The 26,336-nt window shown below is 40.6% G+C and overlaps 2 protein-coding genes across 3 annotated transcripts in view; one reads left to right on the forward strand and one right to left on the reverse strand.

Annotated features, from left to right (window-relative positions):
• Nucleotides 1-566: 566 nt before the first annotated feature.
• Nucleotides 567-26,336, reverse strand: part of tmem244 (transmembrane protein 244) — a 63,561-nt gene continuing 37,791 nt past the window's right edge. The window contains exons 3-8 of one of the 2 annotated variants that reach the window (XM_044169828.1): nucleotides 5,019-5,523; nucleotides 3,239-3,324; nucleotides 2,991-3,067; nucleotides 2,067-2,192; nucleotides 1,705-1,749; nucleotides 567-1,434 (exon numbers count right to left, since the gene is read on the reverse strand). In XM_044169828.1, the coding sequence (XP_044025763.1) occupies nucleotides 1,337-1,434; nucleotides 1,705-1,749; nucleotides 2,067-2,192; nucleotides 2,991-3,067; nucleotides 3,239-3,324; nucleotides 5,019-5,111 (525 nt within the window). In that variant the 5' untranslated portion in view covers nucleotides 5,112-5,523 and the 3' untranslated portion in view covers nucleotides 567-1,336. Of the gene's footprint in view, nucleotides 1,435-1,704; nucleotides 1,750-2,066; nucleotides 2,193-2,990; nucleotides 3,068-3,238; nucleotides 3,325-3,787; nucleotides 4,000-5,018; nucleotides 5,524-26,336 lie in introns of those variants that run through there. The other variant, XM_044169827.1, reaches the window with a different exon arrangement.
• tmem200a (transmembrane protein 200A) lies at nucleotides 9,530-26,003 on the forward strand. Its single transcript, XM_044169826.1, has 5 exons — nucleotides 9,530-10,325; nucleotides 19,313-19,450; nucleotides 20,397-20,695; nucleotides 20,908-21,071; nucleotides 22,294-26,003. Exons 2-5 carry the CDS (start codon nucleotides 19,320-19,322, stop codon nucleotides 23,404-23,406), a joined length of 1,707 nt encoding a protein of 568 aa, XP_044025761.1. The 5' UTR covers nucleotides 9,530-10,325; nucleotides 19,313-19,319; the 3' UTR covers nucleotides 23,407-26,003.

Genomic DNA, 26,336 nt, shown 5'->3' on the forward strand with positions numbered 1-26,336 from the left:
TAATTTAAATGTGACAAAAGTGTGACATAAAAGGTAAAAAAAAAACGAGATGTGCAAAGTAAACTATGGGTTTTGCATTAAAATATGAGAACTGAGCTGCACTACATAATGAAAGAAGAAGAAAAAGCAACATTAAAAATAACAACTATCATTAATACTGATAATACCCAGCAGCACAATGAGGTGGGGCGGAGAGGCCTCTCAGTCCAGGCCCCAAGCAGCAGAGGGAGCTCCAGAGGAGGGCCTAAAAGGAGGGTCAGCCCAGACTTTCTGTTTATTTTTTCATTTTATTTATTGAGTGAGGGCTCAACAGGTGTCACTGTCTTGGGCCACCCCGACCCAAGACAGTGAGGAGGCTTGCCTGCTGCAGGTACCACCCTGTTTTCCCTTTTGAACCACTATTATATGTGTTCCTTTGTGTTGTTTCTCCAGACAGTGGAGATGGGACCTATGGATCTGTCTGTTATTCAGGCAAAAGTGCCACTTTGGCTCTTCAAGTTTCAAACAGGGAGTCAATACACTGGCACACACATGCATGCATGCGCACACAAACAGACACAAAAAAATATTTTGCTTTAGGTATTTAATGTAAATCCAGTTTGAACTAATATATACAACCAGCATTAAAATCATTACGTGTTTGTGGCGTCAATCTCATCTCATATTCCAAAGGATGTAGATTTTCTCTCTGCAAGCACTATTTTGTCACCACATGCACAGATATGATTTGATATCATTTTGCTGCCCAAGCTACTGCACTATACACTCTAAAAATCAGGTATGTGACACCTAAATATAACACTAGCATTACAACAGAAATATTGCTGACTTAACTCACCATTGCAAAAATCAGTCCGTAGATTTCTTTTCAGTTGGTCATATTTAGCAGCTGTCCGTCCAGTCTTTTACAGAATGCTACAGGTGTCATCTATGTTATTTCCTTTAGCTTATAGTGTGGAGTTTGTAAAGAAACAATACAAAACAATAGTTAAACTGTACAGCTTATATTTTAAAAAACACAGTAGTTAAATAGACAAAGTTGGGCCATTTGTACAAGGAGGGATCTGACTGTTAGCTAATCAACAAAGTTATCTAGTAGAGAAAGTGTTTCTTTATAGAATATATATATATATATATATATATATATATATATATATATATATATATATATATATATATATATATATACAGTATGTTCTTAATAGACATACTGTAGTTGATCATACCAATGTTAACATGACCTTGCAGTAAAATCTTTGACAAGTGAACCCATCGGGATGTATCCGGATCTGAGATTAACCAGTAAGCCAGTTAAAAGCTTTCCTCGTTGTGTTCATTAGAAGTTTTGTAGTTCAGCTGGATAGACAAAGTTGCTTCTGAAGAGTTTATAGGCCAGGAGCTGTCCTCCAAATATCATCATCACCAGGCCCGAACCTGCAGAGAGAGGGATTAAATAAATAAGAAAAAGAGATCAATCAAAGGATGGTTTGGAGGCCAGCAGCTGTCCTTAAGAAGCCTGAATCAGAAGGGATGTTGGAAGTGAGCTATAGAGAGTCCAGGAACAGGCAAAAGTAATATCTTGGCTAGATAGAGAAGGAGACCGAGATACATAGAGAGTGGAGGGTTTTTTATGTTCTGCCAATGGGATTGGAGACAGATAAGGATACACATGATGGGGTGCAAGAAGAAAAGAAGAAATCTTACCTAGAGCTATCCACCAGTGCTCAGCTGAAGGGAAGTCTGACATCACTGTGGAAATATGGAAACTGTGTGTAAAATGTTAGAACTACCTGTACATACAAATACTGCACATATTCACTTTATTTACAAGTGAAATATGTAGAAAAAAGAATGCAAGTTGAGGATGTTTTGAAATTCAATTTGGTCAAAAGGCCAAAGTGAATTAAAATGACACACAAATGGATGGCGCCTGTGTATGTGTCTACACATCTCTGAACTACAGCCTATCCAGTTACATAACCAGGCCTCCAATCCTATCAGCTGTTCCGCTCTATTGATCAACTTTGTGTGTGTGTGTGTGTGTGTGTGTGTGTGTGTGTGTTTACCTGCTACAGTCATCGCGACATGCAGCAGTGTGACAGTTATGGCGTAATCCCAAACCCACTCCTCTACAATCCAGGCGAATACCAGCCCTCCCAAAACATAGGTCACTTCTGTGGAAATTACACCAACTGGAGGGAGGAAGAGAGAAAACAACACATGAACGAGCATTTGCAACACATTTCACTGAGATATATGGTGCAAAAGTGAGAGCGCTACAACACCATTTGTGACTCGTAGCAGCAGATTCAAGCAGCTGTAGTTATTGACTTGTGTTTGTGCTAGACACATTTACACATTTGGGACTATTTTGTGCAACTACAGATTCCACTGTCACAGGTGCTCAGTTGTTTTGCTCCAATAATACCTTCATAAACTTGAGGCAGCCAAATGGAAGTTCAGCCGTCATTCATTTTATTATTTACACGTGTGCTTTTCCTACTGCAACGTGTGTAAATGCGCCGATTGAGGACAGAGAAAAACAAACAATGTGAAAATTCTTCATGCCAGGGGTGGAAAAATCTTACTTCAGGAAAAGTACACACTTATTAGAAAAATGTCCTCAAATGTAAATTAGTCATGATGCAGCAGAATGGCCCTCATTAGTAATATATAATAATCCATATTATACAATTGGATTATTATTACTGATGGATTAATGTGTAAGCAGCTTTTTCATGTTGTTGCTGCTGGAGGGGAAGCGGCTATTACTTCAGTTTAATAACAGCTTCATATTCCATAAGGTGATAACACGTTTTGTATGTAAAACCTAAATCTGCAAAGTAACTAATAAATATAACTGTCAAATGAATGTAGTGAAGAAAAAACTCAAAGTAGCATGAAACATAAATACTCAAGTAAACCTTAAAATTGTACTTAAGTACAGTTTGAGTGAATGCACTTAGTTACACTGCAGCAATGCTACTCACCCAGGTATTTGGGGTTCTGCCATGACGGTTGTGTTGTGTAGTCAAATGGAGCCAACAAGCTGTTGATCTCATGAACCCTGGAGAGACACAGAAGATGATAAAGATGTGCACAAACTATAAACAGCAAAAGTTCACTTCAGTTGATATTTATTCTGTTTGAAATGAACTTTATCTTTGGAGCAAATTTTCAGGGCGTATCCAACGTCACACTGTGTTATTGCAGTGGGTCTCAGTACTTGTGTGTGTACCTGAGCACTCCGATGCAGAGACTGACTGCGATGTAGTAGAGAGAGTAGAAGCACACCATGCACATCAACAGATTCTGCAGGACGACCTGAGGAGAAGACGAAACAGTTACATTAGACCTGCTAGTAATGCCCTGAGGGTGTGAGGGTTTAAATTAAAACCTGCTGTATTTTTAAAAGCAGCAGATTCCTTGTAGTTAAAAGGTTTTCTTTCTGAGTGAGAGTGAGGAACAGACAGGGTCTTATCTGTAATTTCAATTACTGATATTGAATAATACTTGATCTATATCCTACTACTGCATACTGTATCTTCCTGCCAGCATGTTTACATAGTTATGTCATTTTTCCTTCATTTGACTGCTGAAAAAATCTGAAATTACAACCCTGGGCGAGGTTAAACACCAAAATCAATTACATACGTGCAAGCCATTAATCAATAAGTGGATGGAATTTTACACCTTCTGGCTTTTGAAACATCTTCCATTGGCCACCATCAAATAAACAAGGTAATAACAGAGAAACAAGACTATAAATACCAAGAGAAACATAAACCTTTATGTCAGTGATTTTAATCTGACCAGAAAACTCTACATGTGGAGATATGTACTGGAAAGACGTCATCATTATTTGATGCCTTGTGTGTGTCCCAAAGCTAACAGAAAATCCCTCTTCCTCTCCTTCATGACCCAGAAAACTAACACTCATGACAGAAGATAGCAGCAGGCAGTCACTGCTTGCTTGCTAAAGTCTCCTTTCCTAGATTAACTGCAGCCTTTACAGGAAATGGGTTACACAACACAACAACAAAAGACCTTTTCTCACAGCTGACATTTCAGTTTGTCAAACACAGGTGTGACTAATTACATTAATAACTGGCTGCATTCCAGTCAGGTGTGCTGGTGCCAGGGCCCTGCATGTTGGCCTGCTGGCTTACTTGCACACCTTAATGGAATGGAGCCATCGGTAATTTTATTAGTTACACCTGTGATTTTTCTGCTGTGACAAGTCACACGTCTGCTGCTACGGAACACATGTAAGATGAATAACAACTTTCACTACACTGTCTGTTAAAAGGAATGTAAATCTGTCTAAATCAGTTGCACTGGAGTGATATAGTTATGTGTTTATTGTTTATTAATCCTGCTGACTTTGGTGATCCGCTGACACTTTGGTTTATGACCAAATACCTGCAAAACTAACGACATTCCCACCAGCCTCAAATGTGCTTTGTGTCTAGTGCTAATTAGCAGATGTTAGCATGCTAACATGTTAAACTAAGATGGTTAACGTGCTAAAAGCTGCTAAATATCAGCGTGTTAACATTGTCATTGCGAGAATGTTAGCATGCCGACGTTAGCATTTAGCTACAAGTACAGGAGAGCGTATCTATGTCGTCCCCTTTGTCATGTTCCCATTATGTGCCTCTGCTTAAAAAGGGTAAACAGCAGTCTAATTGTGACATTAGGACATAAACTACTCAGTTAAATGTTGATTATGACTGTAATGAGGATGGCATAATTCAAATGACATTGAATAAATTGGAATACATTTGTTGTATAAAACTGCATGTAGCAGATAAAGTAAGTGAGTTAGTCGTTCTTGTGCCAACAATAAAGCTGGAATAAAAATCTAATTTATGAAAACTGACAGTACACTTGATTATAAGTACCAATTCGCTCTGTTAGACATATTGATAAACACCTGGCTGTACACCGAGACTCCTTCCAGACAGTCCTTAAATCTCTATTCTAGCACACTTTCCCACATCATACAGTGTCCTTACCCAGGTATCACTGGGTGTAGTCTTGAGGGAGAAGGGTCCATGGCGCTTTATGAGTGTGAATCCACAACAACGACAGCAGTAGTCCAACAACATGAATGGCTGCTGGTCTAAATGGGAGAATGTAGGTTACATGTCTCTCTGTGTGTGTGTGTGTGTGTGTGTTTGGGGAGGGGGGTATTGGATTAGAAGAAATGGGATTACTACTAAGAAGTCTGAGTAAATCCCAAAAGGGATAATGGTGAACATACTCTAGTATAGGCATGCACACATACACATTACTCAAAAGAAGGAAGCTGGTTTTGAGACTTAATACTTCAGGATTATTATTATTATTTTACTTCCCTTCAGGTCTGTTTCTCTTCCTTTACTCTTTGTTTTTGTCCCTTCTTTGTTCATCCCTCCATTACTTCATTTCTAAACCTTTACATATATTTTGAAGGTGTGACTGGGTGAATCTTGCTTGCTTGATTTGTGATTCATCCTGGAAGTCCAGCTTTTGAGAAATCTGCAACAAAACAGAAAGAGAGACACGATTACAGTCTTTTCTGGCAGTTCTTAACATGAGCACTAGGTGGTAGCGTAGCCTCACGCGCACAGAGAGAACTTAATCCACCAATGAAGAACCAACACAGCAACAAGACATGATGTGAGCCGCGTGCACAAGACTGGCAGCAGCAGATAAGATGCTTCCTGATGCATCATTCATATGTATAGATTTCTGATAATGGCTGTCATAAAGCATTTTGCTCCATGTTTTATTTAACTTTGAGATTTTGAATGAGAACAGATCAGAGAGGGAGGATCTGTTCACCCATCATCTGTTCATGAAAAGACAGATAAGAAAGAAAAGAGGCAGAGGTGAATGCAGAAATGACGACGACGGATCAACATCCCCGTCTCCCTCCAGAAATAGCTGAAGAAACTCTATATTCAACTCTTCAGCGTCACAGCCTGCGTGTGTGTGGTAAAGCACATGCACGTGCGCCTTTGTGTGAGTGTGGGGTTTACTTGGCTGTCATGGTAACCTGCATCATTGTAACCATAGTGATGGCGAGCAGGGGGGGTAGCAAGGTAGGCGTCATAACTATTCATCCCCCTGTGTGTGTGTGTGTAGTGGTACATTTAGTTAGAAGATTGATCGTGCTCTCATGTTTACATACTAACGGTGAAGCCACCGCGAGCAGATGATTAGCTTGGCTCAGTATAAAGACTGGAAGCAGGGAGAAACAGCTAGCCTGGCTTTGTCCAAGGGCAATAAAATCTGCTTAGCAAGACCTCTAAAGCTCACAAATTAACACATTATATCTTGTTTGTTTGATAAATAAGTGTAAAAGCAACAATTGGTACAAAAATCGGAGTTTAAAACGACAATTCATCATTTTACTCCAGGAAGTTACTGGTCCTGGCCATGAAATAGTCAGGTACATAACCCCCCATAAAGCGTGGAGCTTTAGAAGTGCCGGTAGGTGGATTTTTTTTTACATTTGGACAGAACCAGGCTAGCAGTTTCCCTCTGTTTCTAGTCTTCCTATTAAGCTAGGCTAACCGGCTCCCTGGCTCCAGCTTCATCCTTACCATACAGACATGAGAGTGCTGATCTGCTCATCTAACACTTGGCGAGAAAGCGAATATGCGTATTTCCCAAAATGTTGAACTAATTCTTTAACAGTAGGTGTTTGGCCTTAACTGCAGGTACTGTATGTGTGTGACATTTGTCTTTGATGGCGTTCATAAAGCCTCAACATCAGGGCTGTGAACTAAATTTGATCATTTAAAAAAACACATTATCACCAAGGTGACCCTAAATCCTTGTTTCAGCCCAACACAGCTAAATCTTAGCGGTGGTTCAATAACAACAACAGTGAAAAGCCGAAAAGCATTTTAAATGGATTTCAAGGCACTTTTGAATTATTAAGCGCATACTAAACCTCAATCGACAAACAGGCATTTCTTTCACAAGCACAGTGACGATAAAACAGATGTATAATTCTGGTAGCCTGTTTTTCAAGTTGCAAGACATTTAGATTATGAAGCATGTTACCAGTTCCAGACTGGATACAATATAAAAAGTATAATAGAGTATGAAAAATGGGACTATAGACAACTCAACAGAGTATCTAGAGGAAGTGTTTACACTACATGAGTGAGTTTAAACAATCTGTGTTGTATCCACAGAAGCAGAGAAATGAACACACTGTTTTGTCCACTGTTCTCTGGATCAGTTTTTAAAATCTTTGAAAATCAGTTCAACACACAGAGAGGGGGAGAGATACTGAGAACACTGAGGCTCATTGACCTACATGTCAACATGGCGTGTTGGAGCAGAGATGCTGTAATTATGATTCAGTGTGTGTGTGTAGTACAGATTTTGACGTCACACAAACACACAGTTTTGAATCATAATTCGTTCAAGATACACAAAGATAGGAAACAACAGCAGTAACTAGGAGGGAAGTGAGGAATGGGTTTGGAAGACAAGTGGGGAAAAGGAAGAAAGACAGAAACAAACAAACAAAGAAAGAAAAAGACGTATTTTGATAATCGTTTAAGACATTTTTCAGGCAAAAATGGCAAACATCTGGTTCCAGCTTCCCAAATGCGGTGCTGCTTTTCTCGATTTTATATCATTGTAAATTTAATCTATTTTTGGTTTTAAAGTGTTGGTCGGACAAAACAAGATCTGAATCATCTGACATCCCCTTGGGTTTCTGGGATGGCCATTTTTAAAATTATGTTCTGACATTTTATAGAACAAATGATTAATCGGTATCGAAAATAAGTGCTTGTTGCCGCCCAAAACCATTTGTCTACATGTCCCTCCCCCTTCCAGCCAATTATCCAATCACTGAGCTGAACTGAAATAACCCTTGCATGTCTCCTGTTGGCTTTCACCAGTCCCCCTGACTGTCAGTCATACTTTGATCCACTGAGATATTCTCATTTCAAATGATAAAAATGTTCTCCTGTCTCTCTTCCACTCCTTTTCTCCCCTCACCCCTCTCTTCTTTTCACCTCCTGTACTCTACTTCCTCCCCTATTCCTCCCTCTTTCCCCATGCCTCCTCCTGTCCCTCCATTACCCCCATTTCATCTCCTCCTCTCTGCATAATGCTTTTCTTTCCAAAAATCCTCTCCTCTCAGTTACAGCTTCCCTTTTAATTATTTAACTACAGACTCCTGTCCACAGCTGCTCACAGTAACACAAAAAGTTAACACATTTTGTAAATCCCTTAATCCCAAGTGGGCTTGTAAACAAGAAATGTAACAGTCAACAATGTAAGGCTTTGTTTTTCCTCTCCTTCTTCTCCCACACTCTCCACATCTCGGTTCTCGCTGTCTCCCTCCTGCTCTGGTTCTCTCTGCCCCTCTACAGCATGTTTTCATTTCGATCTCTCGTGGAATGTAAATACAGCAAGTGACTGACCACTGCACCAGGGATATGACTTCGACGAGAATCTCAACTAGCGCTCTTACAGTTTTACAGCAGGTTTGTGTGTCAACAAGATGAGGCTTTTTTATGATCTTACAGGCTCCAGATGCCTCCACAAGAGCTAAGTGGTCATGCTTGAGGGACCCCGAAGGGTTATTTTTGGTGTGTGTGGTGCAGAGAGGGTTTTACAATGAGAGTTAAGGTTGGGGCTAAGGTCAGGCATGTCATGGTCGGGTTTAAGGTCGAGGATTGCACCAGAGGACTAAAAAAAAACGCCCTAATCATTGTGCACAAATGTGTATTCAGTGTGCACATGTTCAGCTGTGCCACGCTGCCCTTGGGATGTTTCTTTTCTCAGCCATCTGAACAAATAATGGCCTCTCTCTCTCTCTCTCTCTCTCTCTCTCTCTCTCTCTCTCTCTCTCTCTCTCTCACAGACTCACACACACTTCAGGCTTATTGTTCAAAATATCTGCCCAAACTTCTGTCTTACATTCTCTTCACCTCGACCCAGCTGGTGTATTTTCATTGAATCACTTCCAGCATGTAAATACAGGAAATGACACACATGCCAACATCTGCAACGTTTTTACTGCCCTCTCTTTCTCTCTGTGTGTGTGTGGAGACTGAAAAGTTGAACGAAAACATGGTGCTCTGGGTCTTACACTGACACACAAGGAGTCACACATGCCACAGCTGTCGGACACTTTCCCCACCCTTTTCCACATTGCATTTGTTGCTACTGGAATGTTTTATTTCCTGACCTTTGTGTGTTAATACTGTATTCCCAATCCTGCTGCTTGTTGCTCCCACAGAGAGACATTTAACATCACAGACTGATCCATTTATCTCCTTGCTGAGCATCACCGAGGCTTCTCCCTCTGTCTTTCCTCAAAACCAGTCATCCCCTTCTCCTCTGCGCCCTGCACATGCAAGAAATGCATGGCACAGTGCCTTGTCTTCCATACACAGGAGCACACACTCCATAAAACACACAATAGCTTACATACCCAGTGCTTCACCCCATCGCCCCCACACACACACCCTATCTATCCATCTATCTGTCTGTCTGTCTTTGTCTCTCTCTCACACTCACACTCACAAACACTCACACACCTCAGTGAAAGCCTCTCACATTCCCACAAGCGTAGAAGCGCTTTGGAGGAATTGGCTGCCTCGTCTTTCTCCGGATCAGAGGAATAAAGACACGCTTTACACGCCGGTTTACACTGCTCACCGTTTTTCTTAAATCTTGCTGCTGAGATTTTCTAAAAGGAGATTTTTTTTTGTCCTTTCTTTGAGGTGAAATCAAGTTTTTGGACGCGAACATCGGGGTAGCGAGAGTTTTACGCGTTACAGCCAGGAGGGACCTCACATCAGCGGCTTTTGCAGCCTTTTCCCCAATGAAACAAGGGCTGTTTTTCCGCTGGGGAATTACAACCTGAGTGTTTACGACTTTAAATAGGCGGAATGTTTTAAAGGATTTTCCCTCGGTCGTAATAAGGAGCGTGTTTCACCGCCCTCATTGTCCTGAGCGCACATTCTCTCCATATGGCGTAAAACGTGTTCCGCGCTGAATAAAGTCAAATAGACACTTTAAAAAGGTCGCAAACCCAACTCGACCCAGACAAACTGTAATAATGACATTGCATCGTCTCCATTAAGGACCTTGGTTGTGAGTAAAGACTGTGCGGTTGTTTTCCAAACCCTGCATGGGAGCTGAACTGTCTCCTGTCATCTTCATTTTCTCCGGCATGGCATTTCTTCGGAAGTAGCCTTCAAAGTGGAAGATGGCTTTTTACTTTCCCCCAGGTTACAGCCTAACCCCCCTCCATGCCTAAGGGCACAGTGACTGAGAAAACTCGGCTTTTTGCAAAGGTAAGAACTGAGCTGTGTTTGACCTCTCTAACTCTGAAATAATTCAAGTTGACATCCCCACAGTGTATCTGTTTATTTCCATCCATATTTAATGACGTTTTGTTTAATATTTGATAAAGAAGGAAGTTTAACATGGTGGCTACATCTCTTTGCCATCACCCTACTGTAATTGATGGTGTTCATTGGACAGGATAAGCTTTGATTTTGTGTAAGATAGTCCAGTATGTTGTTGTTGTTGTTGATGTTGTTGTTGTTGATGATGATGATGTGTGTATGTGTCTCTCTGTTTTATTGATTTACTGATTTATTAGGGAGGGAATACTATGACCTGTTCATTGTGCCAAGCTTGAGATTATCACTTCTCTATGCCCTCATGCTATCTCTTTATTATAATTAACTTCTTAGTAGCCTAACAAGGCATGGTGTATCCATGCCTTCAAAGGTCATCATTAAAGGGTCAGTGGTCATTTTCAGTGAACCTTCAGTCATAACCCTAAAAACAATATGTAAAGATCGCCTCCAGATATGTTTTAAGATGTATAAAATACAATGGTTAGAATAAAACTTTGTGTCTGATGTTTTTTTCTGCAAAAAAAGTTAATTTACCTCGTTAAAAATGAGAGATGTCTATTACTTTATTGTAGTCCATTCTCAGTATGTGTGTGTGCGCACTGTGGAGGTTTCAAGTTTCCACATCACACTTGTGCTAGTTGCATATTAGACCATGATTGGCTTCCAGTTGTGATGTCACAAAATCCTGCTCCTATGGACACGTTTTGAAGTCAGATTTAAGGTGAGCACAGAGAAAGGTGATGAATGTGAAAACAGCCGTCTAGTGTCAAACTCTGCACGTACATCATTCTGCACAGTGATGGGCAAACATTAATGTGACGGGCAAACATCACAGTGAGGTGGCAATAAGCAAAACACATTTTTGAGTGGAGGGGGGCTTTAATAAGAGATGCTCTGTCACTGGTTTTATTGTTTTTAGTGTGATTTAAATGATGGTGGTGAATTAAGAGTAACTGTCACCTTGAGAGCTTTTAAAGAACTAGGGTAACTCACTGAGCCAAATGGCTCATAGTGAGACATCGTTCATTGCCAAACATTTTACACAGAAATGCATCTGAGTTTAATTTGAGAATCATTAAGAAGTCAGGCGACACATGAGCTAATCCTCCTTCACAGATATCCACAAACTGGATAATCCTGTTTAAATACCCCTACGTCAGCAGTTCCTTCACTTTGTTGCTCCCAAGACTCCCATAGCGAGATGTGCAAGCCCACAAAGCACCACCTGATAATACGACTTCATCCAATAGACCCTCATCTGAGGCAAATATTCTGGTTTATCTGATTTGAGACATAATTTCCACTGAGAATGTTTTAAAGGCCAAATTCAATAAGAACTGTTAGCTTATGGAAAACAAAACATTAGTGGAATTAAATGATTTCTTAAGCTGTGGAGAGTGGGCCTCTGGAATCCAATCATGGACCCCATAAAGGTCCCAGGACTCCAGTTTGGGCACCACTGCACCTGGGTAGTTGGGGACAGCTCGTGCCTCAGGATGAGTGTGGGTGACTGACTGAAAAACCGGGACTGTGAGGAAGACAGAGTGAGTCATTTTGCTGGAATCAACAGGGGTCTCACTCCAGTACACACACACACACACACACACACACACACACACACACACACACACACACACACATGCTTGGCATGAGCATCTGATGATTCAATTCAAAACTTAATTAAATTGAGTAGAGCTGAATTGATCACAGGATGCAATGACACTGATGCAGTGTGAAGGATGCGAGACTTAAAAACAGTATGTGTATCATCAAAATAATGAAGGACAAAAACCACAAATAAGATGGTGAAGAGGGTGCAGGATTTGACACGCGAGTGCTTGCATCAGGAAATGTGCTGCCGAAAGGTCAGCGGGAAAACACAAAGTGACATATTCTCCAGACAGATGACTCACCCTTGACCGTGAGTCTGTAGGAGTAAAGCAGTGCACAAACACACGCTCGCTATCTGTTTATCCTTGGCTCATTCTTCTTCCTCTGAAACAGATTCCTCCTTTTCTTCTTTCCTGCTCAGTGTTCTCAGTGGTCCTTTCATCCCTCCGGTCTTATCTAATGATAGCCAGTTTCCTTAGGAACTTGTGATTAAATAAAATGGACATGAAACACTGTTTTAATCCCCGCCCCCCAAATTAGCAGTCTGCTTCTTTAAAGAGCTATAAGAAGGACAGAGACTTCAGTCCGGATACTGTATCAGGCTCATGTAGAGGTCTGATTACTCAGCCAGACCCAAACTTACAGGTATCATATTTAATTTCAGTCGATTCTGTGACTCAGTTCTAATCAGTGTCACGGTAGAAAACCAGCCGTAGAACATTGTGAACCAACTCAACAGTGGAAAATGTGATAACTGCAAGTTTTAAAAAAAGGCCCTTTTCTCATGTTATATCACAAAAGCCCCTGCGTGGCCCAACTCCAACTGCACAGGTGCTTTTTGCCTGATTTGACCTCTTCTCAGGACCGGGTGTGTACTGACTGAGCTTAATTTACATCTTCCTCACTTTCCTGTTGCACTTTTTAGGGTGTTATATGGTGACCTCATATAACTCCCAGCATAGTTTCACCCACCTTCAACCTGAGAAGAGAGCTAATGGCATGATCATGTCTCATCAGAGTTATTGTAATCACAAGTTTCTAATTTGTTGATCATGTTCAAGTCAGCATTCAAGTTGCAGTTACGACTGGGAAAGCTGGATTTTCCTTAGAGCTCCAATATTTCCAATTTGGCACTTTTAATATGGAAATGCCATAAAAAGCAGATAAATATACGTGCCTCATATCAGCCAAAGTCTGTCGTTTAAGAAAATGACATCCAGAATGTATGAATATAGTGCTATATGATCAATGCACAGTATTTTTAACTCTCGCATAACCAACAATTGTCCGATGACATGACATCAAAAACATGCAAATTCTTCCCGTCTCTACCATCCATCCCATATGACGTGAACATAATCAACCAGAATAACTGAAAGCACCTGTGTGTCTGTGCAGATTAGGGTTCGACGTAGGGTTTAATGACTTTCGGCTCAAAGAACACAGCACGTGGCTATGATTGTATGAAGTTTTCAGTTAGGGGTATTGGCATAGGACTGTAGTTTCCAAAATGTCAGGTTTAACTACGGTACGGTTTAACTATGGCACATGCCATGCTGTAGTCTATGGAATGTATGATGGAAATCGTCTTCTGTCTAAAGCTACCTTTAGTTTTCTCTGGTTAGCAGGGATTTTCATTTGACATGAACATGAAGTCAATGAGAGTGTCACATTTCTTTAAAAAAAACAACAACTTTATTTTATTTTACCAAACAATTGGATGTTTCTGAAATAACATAAGCAGTTATAGACTGCTGATCAAAATGATCCCAATAAGAAATCACTACCCAGAGACACAGGCTGTGCTGTGGCAAAACACTCGCCCACCACCGCAGACCCCAAGGTTCAGAATACAAGCTGGTGGGTCCTCCTCAGGGTTCGTGTCCTTATGGCTGCACTAGCTACTCTTAGTAGTAGTAGTAGTAGGTCAGGGTGCCTGGACGTAGGGGGCATCGGCTGGTGCTCGCTGTGGGGTGCTTCTGACCTCTGACCTCTCTGGAAAAGCCAACAGAGAATTCCACCTCAGGGATCACCAAAGTAATTAGTGAAATGTGTGGCTGTAAAAACAGATCTGCTCCTTCTGTAAGACACTTCATGCGTTGTAATCCACGTCACAGCTTTGTGTCATCTCACCTCTCTGTTATACCTTTCCTGTTACATAGTGCCGGGTGAAGCAGAAAACCATACTAATAGTGGTCTTGCATGTGGCAGCCCATTATAACTACAATTCCTGTTTACTGTCTTCTGGTGAAGATTATCCCTCACATTTCTGTTATCATTGTGTAGTAATGTAATTATAGGGTAAAGGTGAGTTTTGAATACTCCTCCATGTTAGTGTGTTTTTGGAAGCTTTAGGGCCATTCGACATTCAAGACTCTGCTGCCAAAAAGCATAAAAAATCTGTCTTTAGTCAGTTAGTCCACTATCTTATCCTAAATTATAATATATTATATATAATATATAATACATTGTACTATATTATACTATACTGTACTACATTATACTACACTGTACTATATATTATTCTATACTGTATTGTACTATATTATAATATACTATACTATAAATTTATTTGACCCAACATGAAATGGCAGATATGGCAGCTGTCCCACTGAATAAGTTAGGTGTGTTTTGAGATTTTACTTGAATAACTAAACTAAATTCATTCTTACCTATTAAAATCAGCCTTTGAACATGCTCTTTTCAACCAACCTGAACTCTGTTTTAAATGTGCTTGACAGTGGTGTAGGTGTTCTTTGAAATGAAGTACTTAAGTTTGAACAAAGATCAGATATTGTTCACTGCATATTTGCCCTTGACTCATGCAGGTAAGAAAGTAAGCTTCCTAACACGCTGGAAAGACTAGTACTTAGAAATAGTACTTACTACTGTTGATTTGAGGGTAGCCTTCCATGTTTGACTCCCAGATCCATGATATTATGGCAGCGGATCTTAACTACAGCAGGGGTTGTCTGTCTGTCCATTTAAATCCAGTTCAGGTGAAAAAAAGAGCCACTCCACTGATACAGTATTTTTTTTTTTTTTCACATTTATTAGAGCAATATGGTCTCAGTTAACCTCACCAGAACAGTTTATGACAGAAACAAAAACAAGTGACCCATTGTAACTGTATTGGGAGACATAATGGATGCAAATTTTTCATACCACACTCTCTTTTTATCCTCCTGCTCAATACTCCCTCATTACATCTCTTCTTGCCGCTTCCTTCTTACTCTATTTGTGTCCATATTACATGCCTTTCCCCATGACGTGTTGGCGTACAGTTCACAGTTGCTAACACTGTTGAAGTGAGTCTCTCTCTCTCTCTTCATCTCTGGTGTCTCCCTTTCTCTTCTCATTTCATCCCACTTGCCAATTCCCTATCTCTATCCATGTCTCTATCCATTCCCCCCATCGATCACACCTCTTTAAAATTGATGGAGAGGTGGAGTGAACTCATTCCAAACCATGTGTTGTGATGTAAATGTTTGTTTTTGACTAATATCTGCACATAAAAATAAAAATATATATCAAGATGATCCATGGTAAAATGCCCCTTTGTTAATAGAATATAGTGTTAATGATATACCTGTCGTTCCTGTGCACACAGCTGGCAGTTGCTATAGAAATGTGTCACCTGGCAGCAGCACATGTAGTTGCTATAGGGACTCTACATCACATGAGGTCTCCTATAGATAGATAACTTGTCGTTATGCTACAAACGGCATCTCCTCGCTCAAGTACGCGACACATGCAGAGGAAAATCACAGAGGAAGTGTGACAGTGTAGAGGCAGAAATCTCTGCTCTGAAAGACATGATGTTTTTAAAATGGAACTTGTGTATGAGTGTCTTGAAATGTTTAAATGTCTCAATTAACAGAATAAATCTGCTCCCTAAAGGTTGAGGTAGATTAAATAGTTTTCTTAAAATCTAAATAAACAGCGGAAGCAATTTAGTCATTATTAAGGTGATCACATGGAGGCTAATTCATGATTCATTCAACACTAATTTAGAGAATGGCTTATTAAGGCAGTGAAATGAAAAATGGAGCAGTGGGTTTCGCATTATTTATAAGTTTTATCTGATAGGAGGAGGAAAAAACTAACATTAATATTCATACAGTCTGTGTATGATTACCATGATAAATTCACCAAAAAAAGGTTTAGTTGTTGCAGAAAACAGAGGAAATGTCTCTCTCTTAAAAGACTAAAACCCAACACACTGAATGATTTCTTTATATATATTCTGCATGCAAAAAAAAGGTTTTACATACAGTATGAACACCCAGCACCGACCCACCGATTGGGTGTTAGGTGTTGAGCACTGAGTTACTGAATATTAATTTGTCATTCCATGTGGTCACTGCACAGGTTGACACGTTCTCCATGGTAGAAAGCCTAGTTGTGTCAGAGCCTGAGCGGTTTCTCATTAAGCTGCTGTTGTGTCTGTTACAACAGCATTTCGTTCTCTCTGCCCCACTTGTTTCGTACTCCTGCCTTGTTAAAATGACAGATGCACTTGGCTTGTTTTCTGTCTCTGTCCTGTCATCACTGGCAGGAAAAGCACTCTCCTGTCCTTTATTGTCAGTCCTATCTATCTGCTCATCACCCCTACTTTGTCTCCATCATGGTTTGTTACTGTTCAGCCCTTTGAACAGGCTTTCAGTTTCCGGTCATGAGTTGGTGCACTGATGTAAATAAGTGATTCTACATTCCTCTCCCTCCCTTCATCTTGCCTTCATACCCCCCTTTCTCCTCCTGCTCCCGTATTCCTGTTCATCTTTTCTCTCATTTTGTGTCTTCCCTGTCTCCTTTCCTCTAACGTTTCCCTGTACTCCCATCCACCCCTTTCTCGTCTTTCAGTAAACGGAGGAAATCTCTCCCCCTGCTCTTGAAACATTGTGTGGGTTCCTGTTTGACGCACACCAAGGAGTGAAAGGAGAAAGTAGAGAGAGACAGAGTGAGAGGAAGCACAGAAAACCTGAGAAAAGAGGCCGGTTGTGTTTGTCCTTGTGTGATTCACCATCTGTGGTGAAGCACTTTCCTACAGCAGTATTACCAATAAGATGATTGACATGAAAAATACATTAAGATGTGAGAAGGAGAAAAGAGGGTAGGAGGAGAGAATGTCTGGTCTTGTGTGTGATTCACAGTTACTTTGAATACTAAAAGCTTTGTCTAACTCCGAATCTTAAAGCAGACTTTATTGCTTTGAGATATGTCGAAGAAAAGAAAGGAAGGGAGAGAGGAAGAGGAAAGTGACCAAATAAAAGAAAATTAAAATTAGAGACAGATTAAAAATAGATCTGAGAGGACAGAGAGTAGGGGGAGGAGAAAGACAAACAGAGAGAGATAAGAAAGCTGGGGTGGAGGAAAAGGGAAGGGAAAGGAAAAGATTATTCAGGGTCACAACCAGAATGCATTAGCCGACAGGCTGAGGGTGAAAATGGAAGAGAGGGGGAGAGATTTACAGATAGCGCGTTCTTGGAGGAAGAAAGAGGGATAGAGAGAGATGTGGAAGCAAGGAGGGAGAGAGAAATAAAAAAAATAGACTGACAAAGGTCATGGGTGTGTTCCTGTTCCCATGCTAAATCTGTTTTATGCTCTTATATATACACATACACACAAACTTGCACACGGCGCAGAAAACTGATAACCAAATAAATACACTGATTATGAAAATTGTACCACAGTAACTTTGGAATGGACAACTACAGTACTGTTTAGAAAAAGAAGTAATACCAAAGTCACATTACAGTAACACTGAAAGGATTACGCCACAATTGCATTCAAAATCTGAATAATGCATCGCAATCACATCATAATTTAAAGTCCCACCAGTGTCTTAAAACAACCCTTCTGACGATATTATAAGAGTAACTCAGAACCACTTTTTTGCTACTAACTGCTTATTACTCTTTTTACTATACAGTTTATGTCTCAGGTTTAGCCTGAGTATGTTAAATGTGAGTGGGAGCAAGAAAATGTAATGTGTAAAAAGGTTTAAAATTTCAGCACCAGTAAAATTCCATGTGAAGGTGGTGCTCAAGCTGAGGTGATGATGAAAACAATGTTACGACTGTCCAAGGCTCCTCCACGGCTTTTAACTGGTTCTTCTGTATGCTGCCTGACCCTCAACTGCTGGGGATCACTGTGGTAACATGTAATTTCATATTTTTATCCAAAATTTCTAGAAAAGTTCTAGAGCAGAAGTACCAACATGGCACCCAACAAAAACAGTCAGTTAATCTGTAGCAATGAAGTTGCTTTGCCAGAATTTGATCTGAAGGGGAATACTTGAAATTTTCATTGAATTCTGTACCTTGGTAATTCAAGATCAAATATAGTCGGTTTAATCCTCTTAGTACTAAACAGGACAATGCTAATGTTCATGTGCGCCCAGATTAACAGGCATTTAAACCCAAATGAAGGCTCCCAGAATAAGCCTGTGTTTGTTTTAAGCCCTCTTCCTTTTAATAACTATTAATAGACATCTGAGCAGCTGGTGAGCAGAGAGACTATGATTCATTTGAATATTCTGTCAGAATTGCAGCACTGTATTTCCAGTTTTATAACTGCTACGATGTAAATAACGCCAATAATGGCAACAATACAAATATAAATACAATAAATGGCAGATTTAAGTGAAAATTAATATAAACTATCCAGTTAAAATACACAAGAGTTTCTCTCTCATACACACAGGAAGAATGCAGTACACAAACAAACATCCTGCAGGGGTAAATGTTTGACTACGTACAGTATCTAAGCGTCATTGACAGCTAAGATACTGTACGTAGTCAAACATTAAATATAACTAACTAAAAACTGCTTAGATAAAAACTGTCACCTGCAGCTTTTCAAAAGTGACTGCTGTACGTGAGGTGAGACACCTGCTTCAAATAAGACTAACAGAGCTGTGATCCCTGGGACTGGTTCAATCTGCTCTATTGTGAGTAATGCTGCACTCTGAATATTAAGTGTCTCACGCCTCCTATATTCAGAGCATCTGGGAGACTTTGGCTATGCAGAAATACATATGTGCATCCCTAGACCTGTTCCTAAATATGGCTGTTAGTAATGTTTTTTTTTCATGTGCATCTGTGCCTCTACCTAATCGATGTTTACAGTTGTTTTTTTTTCCAGTTGCATCTTTTTGAGAGTATGTACGAAAGACCAAACTAACTGGCAGGAAACAGCTCTACATCAGTGGTTGTTTAGCGACATGGCAGTACAAACACACACACACGACACATGCTGGACACATGGTACCTGTTAAACTCATTACTAATTTGTTTCTGCAGGTTAAGTATGACTGCAGCAGCAGGTGTGCTAACTGGCTTGGCTAAGCTAAAACGCCAAGACTCTGCCCGCTCTCAGCACCGGCCCATACCACCTACATCGCCAGGCCTGGGAAACCCCACCCCAGAGGCTGCCCCCAGGTGATTATCTTAGTCTTCTTTTCATAAATTCAATGAAAAGAAGACTAATACCAAGATTAATACAAAGATGCCTAGGACCTGTAATTGTAAATGAGCTTTTTCATCAACTACATTGGGCAACAGGAAGCTGGTGGCAGTTTAATTTCTATGTGATTCATGAGCGACACTGGATTTAATGTTACAAAAAGCCAGCATTGACACTTCACAAAAAACATAATGTGGCCAAGTGTTACGCTCTATGCTCTCTCTTCTTTTTTGTATGGTGGCTGTAATGATGTAAGCTGGCTTTACATCATTGTAGATGTCTCTAATATGGAAGCCCTGTGAGGCAAGTGAGAAAAAGTCTGATTTAAATTGTTTTCTCTCCTGTGTTTATGACTTAAGAACAGGTGAAAAAAACGTTTTGTTGTTATAAAAAGGATTAAAAGCATTCATGTTTTCTTCCAGGTGAGTTTTAATTTCTCCATGCACTCTAAACACAAGGTACATATATTATGTTTTAGCAAGTTATGTAACATTACTGTCATGTCTTTCTTTTGGCTAGAAATGTATTTTAATCTGCGCTTCACCTGGAAGAAAACATGAATGCTTTTAGTCCTATTAGAACATGGGGTAGTGGTGCACTTCAGCCAAAATGAGTATTATAGCAACAAACAGAAAAATGATCTTGACAAAAATAAAAAGATGAATAAAAAGTAACTACTAAAAAGTACAGCTAATTATCCTGGCAAAACTTTTCCCCCACAGATGGAAAAAAAAATAAGGAACAGTCTTTTTTTTCACCTGTTCTTAAGTCATAAACACAGGAGAGAAAAGAATTTAGATCAGACTTAGAAAATGGATCACCAACATTGTTTTTTCTCACTTGTCTCTCAGGGTTTCCATACACTAAATATATGTCTCCAAAAACTATGAATTCTGTTTTCTTTCCATACTTTTCATTTAGAAAGCGCAAACGACGCACCGATGTTGTGGTAGTACGCGGTAGGCTCCGCCTCTACTCCGCCTCTGGGTTTTTTCTCCTCCTGGGACTAGTCATCTTGGCCATCGGGATCGGCATGGCAACACTGGGTTACTGGCCGCACGGTGAAACAATGCCCTCGGCCAAATTGCCGACTGGAGGAGGATCTAAGACAGCAACTGCTGGAGGAGCTAAAACATCTGCCACAGGCGAAGGAAATGAAGCCAAGATGGCCGTCACAGAGGTGGACGTGGGTAACTCCAGCACGAGTCATAATGTGCAAGGTAAGTGAACAAAGGACAGAAAAGTTAACCAGGATTTTCTTAAATTGAAACACTAAAGAAACTGTTGTATCTGTTCCAGAAATACCTGAGATGGGAACTGGAGTCAGTTTCTCTGGACTGTCTCTAAACAACTCCTTTTTTCTGCTCCATGGTTTGTAAACTCAAACTCCTAATATGAAATGGCTCACACCCTCCATGTGTTCTGCATGTAGATACACCCTCCAAGCAGACTGGGGGCGCTCTGACGCGGTTCCTGGAACAGCATCTTCACTCTGAGAGGATGAAGATGCTCGGGCCCTTCACCATGGGCATTGGGATTTTCATCTTCATCTGTGCTAATGCCATTCTTCATGAAAACAGAGACAGGGAAACTAAGGTAGGGCTGAAATCAGCAAATCCACACACTCAAATACTGGATCATGCATCAATGTCTACCTTGCACCGGAGAAATTAAAACTAGAGTTGCGGGTGGATGTTTAAGGTCTAGATGCTAGCCAACAAGCTGTAACAGGAAATATAAACAGAAATGATATTGCCTTGCAAGGTTTGAAACTGATTTGTGCAGAAATTGGTTCTAGAAAAGATTATGAAGGAATATTTCAAACAGATATTTAAATTCTAAGACACAAAACCTTAGTTGATAGAATATGTATTTAATATTCCTTCCCAACCCTGTATTCTCATTTCTGTTCTTCCTACATTCTCTACAAAATGAAGGGCATGCATACTGCAGTCATCCATATTCATCAACATAGCTAACATGCAAATCATATTTCTGCCAACCTCCTTCCATTATTATCTCGGCAATTTTCCTCTGATCACATTTCCTCTGCTTTTATGCCCTCTCCTTTGCTTCCTCTCCTCCCCCCTTCCAGGTAATCCATGTGAGAAACATGTATTCCAAGTAGGGCTGGGCGATGTGGCTTATAAATAATATCTCGATAGTTTTAGTCTATGCCGCGATGTACGATATATATCTCGATATACACATTTTCTCTAAAATAAATTCTCAAATAGTGCAAACATATGATGATCTTGTAGAATATGATGCATTGCTGTATATTAAGTAGTTAAAATTAGCTTAACCTTAAACATCTACAGCAGTAAAATGCAACATACACATTAATGCAACAGTAATATTATCATATATAATAGTAAAATAGTAATCAGAGCGATCAGACTAGCTAGTTATTCGCAGTCTGGACCAGCTGCTGTAAAGAGCAGAAGACGCTTTAGTAATGTTACATAAACAGGGACTTTTTATTTATTTTCTGTGCTAGCAAACACAACACACAGCATTTCACTAACTATTATATTGCAACTTGAGCTAATCTACACACTTTATGACTGACTAAAGTAACATAACTACCCCTCAGCAGCGAGCAGCAGAAACACTGAAAACTCGAATATGACATTAATATTCGAATATATCGAATATATTCGATATATCGCTCAGCCCTAATTCCAAGGTCACAAACATCCACACAAATGTGAAACTATAGAATAATATGTTATTATGGAAAATTAAACATATTCTCTGGTAATCCAAATATGAATACTACTGCTACTACTAATAATATATTTCTCTGCTGCACTAGATAATCCATATGAGAGACATGTACTCCACAGTCATTGACATCCATCGCCTCAGGCAGAGAGAGCACAAACAACACCATCACCGCAACAGCACCTATGCAAGAGAAGTTGGGGATCTTCGAGCCTTTGGAGCTGATAACGCAGCACGGTTGGCCAGCAACTCCCTCCTCGCGTTCTCCTCTCGGGCCGGAGGTGGAGGGTCCACAGAGGAGGAGGAGGTGCTGTTAGGGGACGAGGAGTTTCACAGACACAGGGAGCAGGCTAAGTTGGATTGTAACTTTGCGGGGCTGCTGGCGCCGCTCTACAAGGATCGCCCTTTCTGCGGCCCGGGGCTCGGGTTGGCTCGCTCGGATTCGGTGCGCCACCAGTGGTCGGTGGACGGAGATGGGGAGAAGGGAGGACACCATGCACGCTTTATTGTCTCCTCCTCTATCTCTGCATTTACTCTCCCTGTTATAAAACTCAACAACTGCGTTATTGATGAACCAGAGATGGAGGCGATTACTGAGGAGGACAGAGGAGGAGGCAGAAGAGACGGAGAAAGGTCACAGCCTCTCAGCTCCATGGAGTCTCTGGTTGTTCCTGTAGCATCTGTTGCTAAGGCCTCCAAACCACCGGGCTTACAACGGAGTAACTCTGCCTCCTCCTCTTCCCACTGCTCCTCGGTCTCCTCTTCCTCCCTCTCCCCAGCTCCCTCCTCTACCTCAGGCTGCTGGCTCTCCCCGGGAGCAGCAAGGAGTGACTTTGGCTCCAACTCCTCTCTGCACATGCTCAGCAGCCACTCCAAATCTCTGGACCTGGAGCGCAGACCGAGCATGCTCAGTGTGCACCCGGAGCAGCGGAAGCACCCCAGCTGGCCCCGCCTCGACCGTAGCAACAGCAGCCGCAGTACCGGTGGCAACCGGGGCAGCAGCAAAGGCTACATGCGGCTGGAGGACAGGGAAGAGCAAGGGGAGCGGCTGTTAGATGTGTCACCGTCCGTGACAGTGAGGCGCGACTACAGTAAGCGGGAGAAGCTGCTAATGATATCGAGGTCGCATAATAATCTGAGCTTTGAGCATGACGAGTTTAACAGCAGCACACTGAAGAGGGGCAGCTCTGAGACTCGATTCTGAAGACCATGAACTAAAGGTTGAAGACAGTTCTGTCCTGTTCTGTAGTATCCTTTCCAGACAGTAGTGACAGAGCGTACAGTGCGTTTGTGTCAGACGGAAACTGATGAGTTTAACAGCTGCACCCTGAAGAGAGGAAGCTCAAATGTGGTTTCAAAGACACTTTACTTTTTTGAGCAGCAGGCTGGAGAGAAGTTAGTAATGGACCATCTTGCAAGGTAAAAGGTTCAGGTCTCATGTCAGCAAGACACTAAATGCCTACTGTACCAGGTCCAGGGGTGCTGTAGCTGACCCTGACCTCTGACCTCTGTGGAGGGAGACAATTGAAAAAAGAAGTTCCCTACAGGGATCAATAAAAAATAAATCACATTACATTATCTGTCTGCTTTATACATACATAGTTCTAATAAAGTTTTAACAGGATCTCAACCCTGAGACAACGCTTTAGGAGCGATACTGTTTCAATATAACAGGTTTTGAAACTTGCTTTTCTGCTGGTGAAATCAAGGACACACTGGAAGCACTTTGAGCATGTTTCTTCCTCAGGTTAGCAGTGACACAAAGTCAAATCTTTAATAAAAAGGTGTAGACACAACCCGAGAAATGAGCAAGAGAAGAAGCTTCATAGACAATATTACAATACAATAATAGTAATATTAATGATTTTAGCTTGTATGGCACCTTTGAAAACAAAGTTACAAAGTGTTCAATAGGGTTGTATAGAGGCTAATCTACCGGTCTTGACACAAAAACATATGAAAATTAAACTCATCCAGAATCAGCTTGTAACTTATAGCCTTGGTGTAAACCTATATAAGAATACGTAATGGCATACTGCAGCGACAAGGCTCTAAAATCCAAAAGTTATAGATATTAGTGGTAAAGTATTTGTTTTAAAGGTGGTTTATGTGTGTTTGTGTGTCTGTCTGATCCTCAGATTGTAGCAGATGTAGAGATCCACACAAAGAGCAAAGTCAGACCAACTCAGTTACTATTAATGTCAATACGCTACAGCACAGAATGAGTTAAATCAAGATGCTAGGCTGTGAAATACAATAATGGAGTCCATATTGCCCTGCAGTCACAATATTGCTGCCCTTTCCCAAGAACTATAGTGAGAAGTTTTGTGTGTCCGCTACTGTAAACCATAAGTAACAATCTCTGTCTCTGGCTCTGCTACAGGCATTTAAGTTTATTTTTTACTAGAAAACATTGACTTCACTCAGGATATGCAGTCTGTCATCATATTTTGGCTCTGGACTATTGAAAAAACAATATTTGAAACAAAAATCAGTATAAAAGAGAGCGTGATGTACTGACATTGCACTCGAGCCAATCGAGTAAATCACCATGTACAGACTTATCTTGTACTATGGGAGCTGTAATATTAAAGTCCATCTGAAATTAAATAGCATTTTTTTTTATCTGCTACAGCATACATATCTGCTCTGTAAATCACTTGTCTTGTGTTCTTTGAGAAAAAAATCAGAAACCAAAAGGAAGAAATGCCTTTTTCATATTTTCTGGTTTCATGATAGTGCCCCTCTACTGTACGTAGACCTTATTTCGATACAGCCAATCTAATCTTGAATAAAGCAGTTAACGTCAGCGTTCTATCACAGACAGAGCACATGGTCAAACTGAGCCAGACAGCAGCTACGCAACACAAGAGCCACAGACTCTGAACAACAACCCACATTAGCTTTCCTGCTAAAGTCTCCTTGTTATCTGCAAACATGAACACACGTATTGTCAAGCTTGTTGAACGAGCGACCAAACAAACATTCGAAAAGTGGACTGCTAACATCAGCTTGCAGGCTATATCGCCAACTAGCTATTCAGCTGCAGCACATTAAACAGCATGTAAACATACCCGCAAATATCACTTCAGCCTGGTTAGAAACTGGTGTGCTCCTTACTCTTCAAAACCACATTTATGATCTTTTCCCAAAGACCTTATTTCTTACTTTTAATAATAAAAAACTATTAACAATACATTTAAAAAACATGTTGATATTTTTTTTGACTACAAAAAGGGATGACAAAACGTGATTTCAGTTGGACTTTAAAATGTGAGCCATGCTGTTTTCTGCTACAGTCCCCGTTGACGACACATTCTGTGTTGTTTTTTATTTATTTATTTATTTCACATGGTGAATATTTGACAATATTCGCCATGTGATGATGATTGCAGGTTTCAGGAATTCAGCCACTGAGCAACATAGTAATAATGTCTCAGCATATTTTGTTATTAACATGTTGACAAGGTGACAAGACATTGCTCTTGTCTGTCGTCAGTATATGAGCTGATATGTTGCCTCCATATTGCTCAGTATTTCTGTTTCAGGTTTTGTTTGGTTTCTCAGCTACCATAACAATACCGTAACACATTTATTAATGTCATCAAAACATCTTCTGTGCTACTTTTAATGCAACACATGTGAACAATAAAACATCAACACCACATGTGTGTTGAAATAGACAGAGCCCTTTTTAAGAGTGCAGGAATCTTGCCAGAGCTTCATTAACTGGTTCCCTGCAGTTTATGAGTCAATGTCCAATTTTATCCTCTCTCAAAATAAACAGTATTTTCACTGAAAGGTGTTTTGTCCTAATGAGTGTGTTTAACCCATATGCTTCCTACACATGGATTCACACATAGGAGCTCTTCTAGAGCCTTTCTCAGGGGTCAGTTGGAGGCAACAGCATCTCTTGGGTACATGTACACACACACACACACACACACACACACACACACAAAACGTACCAACACACCGTCTGACTCCACACCTTAACACAACTTCCCAAATACAATCTTCAAATTCCTATTTTTCTCTCTCTTTCTTTCTCCTTCTCTCGTCGTCTCCTGCATATGAAATAAGCAAAGGTCTGGATGAGTCACCATCAATTATCATATGCTCTGCAGCTCTGTG

Source organism: Siniperca chuatsi, linkage group LG16 (assembly GCF_020085105.1).
Source record: "Siniperca chuatsi isolate FFG_IHB_CAS linkage group LG16, ASM2008510v1, whole genome shotgun sequence".
NCBI lineage: Eukaryota > Metazoa > Chordata > Actinopteri > Centrarchiformes > Sinipercidae > Siniperca > Siniperca chuatsi.